We start from the raw sequence: 12,877 nt of genomic DNA, 5'->3' as shown, positions 1-12,877 counted from the left end.
GGGTGGTACCGGAGACAGCGTGGGGCGAGTGGGTACCGGAGGAGTGGATACCGGAGACAGCGCGGGAGGAGGGTGGACAATGAGGGGACAGGAGGGAGGGAATCAAGGGAAAAATAAAAACGCAAAGCATTTAATGGGGCAAGGCTGGAAAGTGACCTGTTGAAGGTAAGTGTGTGGTAATATCTTTGAACATATGCAATGTATTCATCTGGGAAAGTTCCTCGTGTATACAGTAACTAAGTAGAAAAATAAATGGCTAAAAATGGAGATCGTAAAAACTAGATAATGAAAATAAATAAAAATGGTAGAAAATAAACTATGTTATCCAATGTGATCTCCCAGTTCTTCTGCTGGCCAGTGTTGTATCTTTCCAAAGAAAAATCTAAAGACCGCTAGCTATCATTTTCGCAGCCACCTAACTGTACACAGAGATGGTGTCCTTTGTTTTTCACGGTCTGTGTTAACAGAGTTCTACAGCAGAGGGCTGTTCGAGCAGCTCTCTAGAGGAAAAGAGAGCTCAGCAAGAAGCCTGCAGTTCACCTCGGACCCGTGAGGATTCCCGGCCAGGGCCGGCGGCGACTGCCAAGAACGGTTCTGTGCCGACATCGGGAAGGCTGACCTGTTAGTCGTCTTGGATCACGAATCCGCGACTGTGCTATCTGGGGGCTCCTGAACAGAGGCAGACAGCCGGGGTGAAGTTTCCGCTCTAACTTACTGCGTGGGTGACCCAGGACCAGGTGCTCAGCCTCCCGTGCTTCTAAGTCCTTCCCTGTGACGGCGCAAACCCCGTTATGCCTCTCGCTAAGGAGTATGCTCCAAGACAGCGATGTTGCACAGGGTCAGTGTGTGTCTTGCCATTCCCCCTCTGCACTTCCAGAGCTGCGACAACCCCTGCTACCTTAGTGCTCAAGAAATACAATAAGGCAAGTGTCTTTCAGTGCTGCTGCAAGGATGAGCTGAAATACACAGTGTCCTTGGCATCTGGGAAATGCTCAACGAGTGGCACTTCTGACTTTATTATAGTAAAAGTACATTTTTCTTAGGCTCACAGAACACTCATCCTCTGTAGAATATTTATTATAAGAAGTATGTTATTTGTAGGTCACGTATTTCGTTAAAACTCATGCTGCTTGGAAAATTCCTCAACATCGCTTGTTAATTAGGGAGGCAGAGGATGGCAAGTAGGTCTAACTTGGCATGCCAAGTCTAATCAGTTAACGATGATTGTCAGACGTGCTGTGTAGCAAGGATTGCTGAGGCAGAGTCTGGGTGTGGCTGGCGAGAGTGCCAAGGCTGATTAGCAATCTCCCCCCCAGGCGCGGAGAGACAGAGCGGCACCCCTCGTCCTGTTTGCCATCTTGCATTGTGGTGTCCCAAAACTTTACTCTGCAATTCCTTAGGCATTAGCCAGCCTACGGTCTGCCAGTCAGGACTTGCATCAAAGCCTTATACAATACACCACCACAGATCCAGGGCAGGAGGCTGAGACCCACAGGTAACACTTTAACCTCCAACAGCAGAAGCGGGAGTGGCTGCACACGGAGGAGGCAGACTTCTGCAGCGATCTGGGCTGTGTTCGGCCCCTGCTCTGCTAGTGCTCGCTTGGCGCCTGCCGGAGCCGCAGCGCCCCGTGCATTGGTCGTTCTAGGTCTTTGCTGCTGGGTGGTTGGCCCGCCCCGTCGGTATGCCTTCTCTGCACCTTGCTCCTTTGCTCTGAGTAAATGGCTGTCAATTCAGGGTCCTTCTATCAGGAGGGACAATGACGTTGGAAGGGAGAGCGTTCACTTTATTTTCTATAAACTTTTGTTCTTATTTGCCAGAGGGCATGTGCACTTGCCAGAGAGAGACCCAGAGACAGAGAGAGAGGGAGAGAGAGAAAGCACCCCCGCAGCAGGCGTGGCCACGCCACAAGCCCTCCTCCCCCATTTCTCCATCCTGTCTGGAGTCGGCACATGCAAACATCCCCCCACCACGTCTCTCAGGCCTCGAGCACCAGGACTCGGAACTCACAGTTTGGCATGTGGGGTCTGGCTCCTTTAACCGCCCAGCCCAAGGGATCAGCCTGCAATTGTCCTTTTTCCCCTGTGGTCCTAGCAATCTAATTCTCAGCTCTTAAATACTTAGGAAATAAATGAAGTCCTCACGGCCGTAGCGCAGGGCTTACGAGGACGGCTACCCACCGTTTCTTGAAATGTTCTGGTAGTCCCTGTGATTGCAGCGGTTCCTTTCCCGTAGTCGGCGGTAAATAGATTTTTCTTTAATTCTGAAACAAATAAAAGTGTATAGATTTGCTGTTAGGACATTCGATGATCAAGTTCAAAGAAACATGTTTCGTCATGATTTTAAAAATTAGGGTGAAAGTGAAGTCAGAAAAGAAATGGCTACTGATACGTGTCTCTGCCCAGCGAGCACGTTCCTAGGAGTCTCGTGGAAATGTCCCAAGAAGACCCGCACTGAGGGGTAAGAGTGTTGCCAAAAACCTGTTTTGGCACAAAGATCTGCATGGCCAACTCTCTCATCTTTGCACCAAGAGCTGCTGTCAATTTCTTGAGCAATTGCTCGTCTTTATCAATGCTCTTATTTCGTATTTTTAAAAATAATTATTTTATTCAACTTTATTTATTTTAATTTGACCAGAGAGGGACAGAGTGAAAGTGAAAGAGCAAGCTGCCAGATCTGGTACTTGAACCACGGGCAGCCATGTGGGAGTTGAGCGCTCTTCACCACCACGCCACCTGCTGGCCCATCAGTGCTCCGATTTGAACCTGACCATGCTTCCTTTCTTCTGTCCGCTGCCCTCAGGCTGTAGCAGACACTCGTTGCCCTTCAGACCCCCTCTTCCTTTCCCTCCTCCTGGCATTCTTAGGGGCCCAGCAGGAGGGCTGCGTTTCCCAGATCCCCTTGCAGCTGGGAGTGGTTGCATGGCTAAGTTCTGGCAATGGGAGGGAAGCGGGGAGGGGAGGTACCCCCTGACAATTTCTGGAACTGTTGCTTGGGAAATAACGGGAAGGTGGCCTTGCTCCTGCTTTGCCCGCTTTCTCCACCCTGCTGTCCAGAGCAGGGAGAAGGGCCACACTGGGAAGACGGGGTGAGTGACAAGGAGTCTGGATCCTCAAGGACCAGGTGGAATTGAACCCCACCTGGGTATTCCTAGACTACCCTTCTCCACGCTGTCTGTGCAAGAGAAACCAACTCCTGAATCATCTGTTTTACCCGTCCACACGTGGAGTCTCTCTGTTACTCGTAGCTGAGAGTCATACCAGCACTAACACGATTACAGGCTACTCCACCAAGGGTCAGTCGGCAACTGCGCATATTTTAAGTCATTTCCTTGGCTCCTTTGCGTCTCCTCTTTGATTCTAGATTTCCTTTTGCCCAAGTTTTAATTTAATTGAAATGTAATTGAATATCATAGCCTCTCTACTTCTATATGCTTTCTAAAATCCGTTTGGCAATGAAACCAGGTATGAAAGGATGGCTAGTGATTACATTCAGAAGTATTTCGTGACTCTTCAAATATATCTTCCCTGTATCATTAGTGCATATCTCACAATCATAAATAACTGGTTACCTTCAAGTGCTACGTTACTCTCATTGTATTACAGCGCTTGGCAGTAGTCGCAACCCTACAGGAAGGGGAGCGTGTTTCACGTGTGTGCACTGGGATCGCACTGGAACTTAGCCTTTTTGCAGGGCCACAAAAGCACTGATGATATTTCTTAACAAAAGGGCAAGAAGTCTGAACACTGGTCAAGCATGAGATTTTTGCCTTGTGGTGGAATACTGAGGAGAATGAGATATTTTTATATTTTTACAGCTATTTATGCACACAGTTTAAAATACCAAGTTAATTTATTCAGGAGGTGTTTCTGGAGTGCCCACTCCATTCTGGGCACCATTCTAGGCACTTGGGTTATACTGGTAAGTGAAAAAGGCAAAGATTTCCACCTCGGTGTGGTTGATGTGTCAACAGGACAGGCAGATTAGAAAACATCATGAATAAGGAAATTATAGTTTACATTAGAAAGTGATCAAATCTAAGAAAAAAAAAGAGAAAAGAGACTAGGATTAGTCAGGAAAAGTGTTATTGGGAACATGAATTTGGACACAGAGTTAAGGTGGTGAGCCTTAGGGGACCAAGTAGTTGAACTATTCATGACCAGAAGATTTGTAAGCATAGACAGCAATCCCACGCTTCCCTTCCCTCCTCATGTCTCCATTTCCTAGAGGCAACTAATTTCATCTTTTTTTTGTGGGGGGGGGAGGTTTTTGCTTTAGGGTGCATGCACTTGTCAGAAAGACAGAGAGAGACAGAGACAGAAAGCAAGAAATCACCCCCCAGGGGGGATGGCCATGCCACAATCTCTTCTCCTCCATCCTCCTCTCGGGATCTTGGGCACGCATGCACACATGTTCAGAGTGAGTTTAAGCCACTGGATCTGTGACTCGAACTGTGGTCAACTACATGGGAGTCCAGCGACATAGCCACTATGCCCATTGCAGGTCCCCTAATTTCCTCTTTAATTGACTTAGTTGTCTGGTATTTTTCTCCTTGTCTCTAAGTAATATATTAAGAGTCTTCAAAAAAGCTCACAGAAAATGCATATTATGAAAAAATTATGAACGGAGTTCGATTTTTTTGGTACCAAAATAAACTCATATTTTAATTCTTTTTTTTTCCAATGAAGTTCTGACATCTCCTTCTGTAGCAGTGCCCTCTACTCTGACACTTTACTTCCTGTGGGCTCAGTGAACTCTGGTTGACCATGGCCTAAAATCAGGAGAGGGCAGTACAGTAAGACCACTGTGAGAGGTGCCCGAGCGTGGGACCACAACACTGGGAGGCTGACCTCACAGGAGGGCCCCAGGTTCGCGTTCAGAGGCCTCCCTGAGACCCCAGGGGCATGCATACCCACGGGCGGGGCTGGCCGAGGCTGGGGGGTGCCTAATCTCTGTCTCCCTCCCTCTGTCTCCCCCGTTCATGGAAGATAGTTTGAGAGACACAGACTTCACGTAACTGTTACTGGACTACATTGCTATGGTTATTCTATTAATCGTTCACTGTGTCTAATTTATAGACCGGACTTTACTGTGGAGCTGTATACATGGAGGAAACACTGCATGCAGACTTCAGTACTCCCAAGGTTTCAGGTAGCCACTGGGTGTCTCGCAGTTCCCCGTGCAAGCTGGCTTGCTTCTCGGCTGGCCCTCCCACCAGCTGAGCCTGCAGCTTCCCCGAATCTGCCTGGCAGCTACCACTCACGCTTCTGCTTCCTAGTCTGCTGCGTCTCATGGCTGTTTGCTCTCCCCGCTCTCTTTGTCCTTGTGGACAAGCCTGTCTGCTGTCGTTTGAGTAGGGGCTCCTCGAGGGAGAGAGCTCAATGCTCGTGGTCAGTCTGCATCACACCAGAAGGCTGAGATGACACTTCATCCACCGCACCATTGATGCCCTCTGCCTGGACTGGTTTATTGTGGTTTGGAAAAGCAGATGGAAAACGGACATTAGATATGAGTTCAATACTCAAATAATTTCACGGTCAGTAAAGAGGGCTTAGTTTCTTTTCGGAAAGTAATTGTTACCAGTATTTAGTCATAAATATATTTTTGATAATTCCAGAAATGGAATTTGTGTACTGAAATATTATTTGCGTATGGCCTGCCCATGGAGCGTAAATAGTGTGGCTATTATGGCTATAGACACAGTTAGCTGTGCTTTTCGTGTTAAGGGTACAGAAATCGTTACCGATAGGCAAAAATCCCACTACATTTCTGACTAGAAATAGGACCTGGAATCTTGGGGCTTAAGTCTTATATCAAATGCTTGAAGTACTTTGAATGATCAAAGATACTGTTTTCTTTTTTTCACATCCCAAATATACCATCCTTCCTATATGTTTTAGAAATTGAGTTTCTCCGAGTGCCCGGTAACCCTGAGGCTCTGCGGGGACCACTGCAGTGTTTTGAGATGCCTACACGCTGAGAAGACTGGTTAAGAGGAAGCTCTCTCTACGCAGGGTCAGTGGAACTGGTAATAGAAGGACACACTGAGGCGCCTAGGGCTTATGACTGATGAGGGTAACCCGCCAGGACTGCCCTGGTCTCGAACTCCCTGCCCCAGCCCCGTGGTCTCCCTGAAAGGATCGCAGTGAAACAGTTTCTCTCTCCTTCTGTCCTGCTGCACATCAGAACCCAGTCCGACGGGCTGGTCTAGTAGAAGAGGAACTGCTCCAGTCCTGCCCGTCAAGAAGGGCACAGGGCGGTACTAGAAGCTCTCTTCCCCACATGCCCGATGCCCGATCTACTGATTCCGCAGCACCGGACACAGGCTTGCAGGGACACCCTGCAAATACCCACTTCCTCAGCGCCGCCCACCGGAGGGCCCAGCGTATGGCATTTCGTGTGAAGACACGGTTCAGATTTTGATTTCTCACACCATCACTCAAACAGGCAAATCCCAAACAGAATGGCTGTTCACTTGTCACTGTTTCAACATTAGCTCAGGTAACACCTCCCTCATAACCCTCATTCCCCGATTTCAGTAAAATAAAACAAAGAGTAATATCAAGAATGGGCCTCAAGAACAATGTGGACAGACTACAAGGGTTGGTTTAAAACTCAGAAAAAATAAAATAAAACATAAAACGATTACTTCCTAAGTCGACTCAAAGCAGAACTTATTTGCAAGAGATAGGCGAAAACAGAATGTCCTCAAACACTTCGTAGCAGCAAAGATCTTCAAGATAAAGCAAGCGTGACAGGATTCAGGCAACAGCGATGCACTGAGTTCTGGTGGGGTTTCTAGGCCATCTCTGACTCCTTCCAGAGTCACATCCAGCTAGAGTGTACGTCTTGAGGTCCCAGAAGCTGGATCTTAAGGAGTAGGTTACAAGAAAAGATGGGCTTGCAGAGCTAGCTGCAGGGTCACTGAGAGACGATGGGAAGGGTGAGGGCAGGCGGTAGATGAGGGTGAAACTGGGTAACTTAGAGACGAGGCGTGCTTCGTCCAAGGACCTTGTTGGCTAGGAAGTTTTAAGAAGAAGGTAGACAGTTTCCTTTCTGATGTGGATGGGGGTCAGGCTAGCATGGGGCCAGGGAGATGGAACAAAGATCTTTAAAATCCATTTCAGTCTTTGGTATTAGCCTCATCCGAGAACACTGTGTAATCCCTAACTCCACTGCGTCACAGAACAACCAAGATTTCGCCTTAGAGAGTGATAAACATGCAGAATATGACTCATTGTGTATTCAGAGAGACTGACAATGAGCTTATTATGCAGGGGTGAGGAGGACTACAGAGGAGGTCCTAGGAGTTCAGACCTGAGAAGATTAGCAGGACGGCGTGATAGATTTTGAATTTGGAGAAGCAAAATAGAAGCAGAGAAAAAGACTTCATGGGCTTCGTGTTCAATAATTCATGAGCTACCGGACTCAGACAAGGCTTCCTACCTGTTAGGTTAGCCTCTCACGGAGAGTTCTCCCTCTGTTGCTTTTTGAGTTGGGTGCAGGTCTTTGTTTCTCTACCCTGGCTTTTTCCAGTCCTAAATTTGATTCTAAACCACTGAGAAGATAAACTTTAAAACCGAGAGATTTAAGCTTGCAGGTACTTATAAATCGGAAAAGATGGGTTGTGACATCGACAATTGTTTTAATAATCTAAATGGCATTTCTCGAAGGATGTGCTGTGGAACTCAGTGTCTTAAGAGGTATCTTCCTCTTCAAACACGTGCACGGATTCTGAATAGTTCTGCAGTCAAATAAGTTTAGGAAATATCTTTTCTTCTACGTTTCTTGGTACAGTCCAAACATTTTGGTTTATTAAAAGGCTCTGATAAGTCTTTTTGTTTTGTTTTGTTTAGTTTTTTCTTTTTTCTTTTCTTTATTTACATTTTTTTATACATTCAATCGCATTGTTTGGCTTACAAAGTCAACATTTCAATAAGACTCTGATAAGTCTTACAAAGAATAAACTTGTTTCCTTTTATTCAAACTAGTATTTCGAAGACTTATTTGATTTACTGAATCTTAGAACATGCGCACCCTTTAACATCTTATGCAACGTGTGGTCTGCACAGTAGTTCTTCGAGAGTGAAGTGTTTTCTCTGTGATCTGTATTTGAGCATTGAGATGACCTAAAATCTTAGGGTCAGTTATGAGAATTCAACTAGGGAAATTTGGAATGTATGGATCAACTTAGGTTGCACAATTTTATCATTCTGGACAAAACTCGGAACTAGGCATGATTTAGCCATTAGTGATCAAATTCATTTGTTAGCAAATCTCCCTTTTGTTTTCTTCTATTTGACTGCCCACTTGATCATTTTCATTCCTTTAAAGTTACTTTTCCCAGTTGATTGATGGCATTACTCACACATTGATTGTAAGGTTCATATCCCAGTGCTGGCTGTGTGAGCTGGTACTTTACCTTTCCTGACCTCTTGTAGACCATGTGCTATAAGGCACACTAAGAAGTCCAGGGTTTAAGCTGCACCTGTTACTCTTATGCGCGTACAGCAGGTGACTCATTCATGCTGGTTAAACCCTTCTTCCTTACTCCCATTGTTTCTCCAGAAACACTCATTCCTGCAGTCTGGTGTGATTTAGGCAATTAGAGAAAATGCACATGAAGGTTTGTAGATGGTAAAACACTCTGTGAATGGGCTCCGCTGTTCTTCCACGGAGCACCTGCTATGTCCCAGGTGAGCAGTCACCTTCTCACTCCCTGAACTGAAGATGCTGAGTCTGGGTGCAGGACGGGTGGAATGGGAGAGAGCAGATGGTAATGAGAAGAGAAGTGAGGTGACCTTGGTGTGAAGGGCATGACAGGAGCTCAGAAGAGAATTGTGTAGCCAGGTGGGAATCAGGAGGAAGAGGCTGTCTAGAAGGCGGATCCTGAGCCATGGGTTATGGAGCATGAGGCGAGGTAACTACCAGGTCTTTGGGAAAGCCATGATGTGTTTTTCTTTCTTTCTTTTTTTTGGAGAGGTTTTTGCTATAGGGTGTGTGTGTGCTCGCCAGAGAGAGAGAGAGAGACAGAAAATGAGAAATCACCCCCCAGGGGGGATGGCCACGCTGCAATTCCTTCTCCTCCATCCTCCTCTCGGGATCTTGGGCACGCACGCACATGCGCCCGGCGTGAGTTTTAAGCCACCGGGTCCGGGACGTGAACTGCAGTCGACTATGTGGGAGTCCAGCGACATAGCCATTATGCTAACTACTGGTCCCCATGATGTGTTTTTCTATGCAAAAATGCATCATGACTTTCCCCACGACCCACTGGATGGACAAGGGCTGGGGAAGACGCTGGGAAACGATGCTCGGTGTCACTAGTTATCAGGAGGCTGCAAACTAGAACAGCGCAGCACTGGTGACACAGTAGAAAAGATGAAGAAGATGGACGCATGCAGTCTTAGGCTGGGAGGAAACAGTATTCTGTTCACCATTTGAGCAAAGACGAACCAGCATAGTTCATTTGGAGGGCTTAGAAAAAATTAAAAATATGCACAATTTGATCCAGTGATACTTTCTCAAAGTTTAATTTAGAGAGAGAGAGACAAAGAGACACAGAGAGAGAGACAGAGAGAGACACACACAGAGACAGAGACATAGAGAGACAGAGGCTTCAGGGTCTTGTCATACCTTGACTCTCCCTACTCCCTGCCTCTAGCCAGCCAGATTGCGTGTGCTCGCCCGGGCGTCTCAGGTCAGCTCAGAATCTGAAGGCTAGTGCCCGTCGCCTGCACCACCATGACTGGGGCCCAGCAATTCTTTGCTCTAAAGAAATCTCACAAGAATTCATAAAAAGACAGTACAAAATGTCCATTTGGGTATTATTAGGAATGAGAGTTCGCAAACAACTTGAATGTACATCGATAGGAGAAAGGAGCGCCCTCACTGTGAAATCTGATGCAATGTTGGACAAGAGTGGAGAGCACTCTGCGAAGTGTTCTTAAGGGAAAGCACCCATTTATAGAATGTGCGTTACACACACCAGGGGTGGCCTCTGGGAGAATCTCAGGAAGTGTTTATTTCTTTATGTACAGATAAGTGCACATGAAGACAGAAAGTGACGGGATCCCACTCACCTGATTACGGAGCTTGCAATGGGAACAAAAGGGAAACTGGGAGCCATACAAGGACTTTGGCATTTTACTTTGCGTATATCAGTATTTTCTTTTTTGTACAATGAAAATACATCCATATTTGAATAATTTGCAAATGAAAATTTAAAAGTAGGGGCAAGGGAAGGCATTAGACATGGAGGGCTTGGGCAGTCTGTCCTGCCGGGAGCCTCCATGTCTGCAGACAGCCTTTAGGCCCGAGGGTGGTCCTTCCGTGAACCTGGATTCGGCCCTTCTCGGCTTCTCTAAAGCTTTGTTCCTTCCTCCTCTTTTCCCTCTCCGGGATCCTCCTATCACTGTAAACATGCTGTTGGACTCTCCATAGAAAAGTTTCCTTGATCTATTATTTTCCTCCAGCGATCACCCCATTTCTCTGATACCAAAACTAACAAAAGCAGGTGCTCACGCCCACAGGTATTTTACTCCATCACCCACCCCAGAACCCTTCCCTCCCACCAGCCCGCCATGCACACATGGCCACGCTGCCAGACAGAGTCACAGTCCTGCACGTCCATCGGGCTTTCTGAATTCTGGTCTTCCTCTGTCCCCAGCAGCATGTGGCTGAGGGTCACTTGCCCCACCTGGCCTCCAGGGATCTAGGTCCTTCCAGTTCCTTTCTATATTAAAGGCTGTTCCCTCTCAATCTTCTCTTCCCAGATTTTAGACTTCGCACCCTCAGCCTCTACCCTCACCTACATTCCACTTAACACTCTTATTACTGAGGCCCCAGATAGCTTCCGTGTGAGTTAAAGTTATCAATATTTGTCATATTAAACATGGGGAAATTTGAATGCTCTTCCTTTAAGTAATAATAACAATAATAATAAACACATGACGCTGTTAACGTAAGTCACATTTCCCGCTAACACACACGAATGTTTTCATCCCCTCGAAATGGGCAAGGAGGGCCTTATTTCATGTGCTCGCAAATCTCGTCGCTGTCTGGCTTAGGAGACGCCAGCGGGAATCACGTTGTCTACATTCTGCCCGCTGTGATATGTCGTTTTGGTGGATGTATGTGAAGAAAATCTCGCCTTGTATATATATTTACTTGGAAAAGGAAGTAGCATTTTAATATCCTTTCTGGATAACTACGGGAAGCCTTCTTTGAGTCTACAGCAAAACCCAGTAAGTGGAAGTTTCTTCAAAACTAATTAGTTGCAAAGTAGAATTTGAAATATCCATGAGGTTTTTGCATGCTGTCACATTAAAACACACTAGTGGGAACCAGCAGTTAGTGTAATGGCTATGTCGCTGGACTCCCACGTATTCGACCGCGGTTCGTGTCCCGGACCCGGTGGCTTAAAACTCACGCCGGGCGCGTGTGCGTGCGTGCCCAAGATCCCGAGAGGAGAATGGAGAAGAAGGGATTGTGGCGTGGCCATCCCCCCTGGGGGGTGATTTCTCACTTTCTGTCTCTATGTCTCTCTCTGTCTGTCTGGCGAGCGCACGTGCCCTACAGTGAAAATCTCTCCAAAAAAAAAAAAAAAACATTAAAACACACTAGGATTTTTTTCCATTCTTAATGGATCTTTACCCACGCAGGATTTTATATATCACACACCAGTCGTTTAGAAAATATCAGTTCATGGAGTTATGCAGATCTTTCAAATGTTGGTGTATTTCATGACCTAATATTGAAAAATCCTGTTGATATTAATACACATCTCATTAGCAAGGTCTTTGGGTATCAAGAAGCTGTGATATTCATAGGAGAAGACACAAATTTCCCCAGGTCCATCTTTCCTTTCAAAGCTTCCATTTTACGATTAGCAAGGAATCCATTCCATTCATTTTAGATAAAATATTCCCCACATTTCCAGCTCTGATAAGCCAGTTTGCTATCCAGCGATGTTTCAGTGGAAACATGGAACACTAATCCAGCTCTCCACCGGCCTGTCCAGGCACGCCCGGAGGCCGAGCATGTACTCTGTAATATTCTGTGTGTAGCACATCTGATTTATACATATTTTACATTTCATCAGTTAGGCTATTTAAGAAATCATATACAGACTCAACTTCAGAAAGCTAATTTTTTTGTGTGCTTCAGAGGTGATTTTTTTTTTTTCTTAAAGTTTTTGCCATTGGTTGCATGCTCTTGCTAGAGAGAGACAGAGAGAGAAAATGAGAAATCATCTCCCAGGGGAAATGGCCATGTTGCAGTCCCTTCTCCTCCATTCTCCTGGGAATTTGGGCACACACACACACACACACACACACACTCACACATCTAGCCTGAGTTTCCAGCCATCGGGTCTGGGACTTGAACCTCAGTCAGCTGTGTGGGAGTCCAGCGCCTTAACTACCATGCCAGCTACTAGCCCCATAGGCCAGATTTGTCAGGGAAGATGTTCCCCTCTTGTTTTAGGCTGAGAGTGTGCAGATGGAAGATACAGCGACTCGTCCTACAGCTGGTCACCAGCGCTTACACCTTGGCGGTTTCTACACCATCCTTGGGTACCGCTGATACACGTGGCTGCACAGTCAAAGAAAAATCTAGTTATAATATTGTTTCAAAAATAGTTTGGGGAACCAGCAGTTAGCGTAATGGCTATGTCGCTGGACTCCCATGTAGTCGACTGCGGTTTGCGTCCCGGACCCGGTGGCTTAAAACTTATGCCGGGCGCGTGTGCGTGCGTGCCCAAGATCCCGAGAGGAGAATGGAGGAGAAGGGATTGTGGTGTGACCATCCCCCCGGGGGGTGATTTCTCGCTTTCTGTCTCTATGTCTCTCTCTGTCTGTCTGGCGAACGCACGTGT

The 12,877-nt window shown here is 46.5% G+C and overlaps 1 protein-coding gene across 3 annotated transcripts in view; it reads right to left on the bottom strand.

Moving 5' to 3' along the window:
* AOAH (acyloxyacyl hydrolase) overlaps positions 1–12,877 on the bottom strand; it is a 215,474-nt gene that overhangs the window by 60,248 nt on the left and 142,349 nt on the right. For all 3 annotated transcript variants that reach the window (XM_027769768.1, XM_027769767.1, XM_006143018.3), the window contains one exon: positions 2,181–2,263. In XM_027769768.1, coding sequence (XP_027625569.1) covers positions 2,181–2,263 — 83 coding nt within the window. The remainder of the gene's footprint in view (positions 1–2,180; positions 2,264–12,877) is intronic.

Source organism: Tupaia chinensis, unplaced genomic scaffold, assembly GCF_000334495.1.
Source record: "Tupaia chinensis unplaced genomic scaffold, TupChi_1.0 Scaffold000088_1, whole genome shotgun sequence".
Taxonomy (NCBI): Eukaryota; Metazoa; Chordata; class Mammalia; order Scandentia; family Tupaiidae; genus Tupaia; species Tupaia belangeri.
The sequence above is the reverse complement of the archived record's forward strand: the minus strand, read 5'-3'. Positions and strand labels throughout refer to the sequence as shown.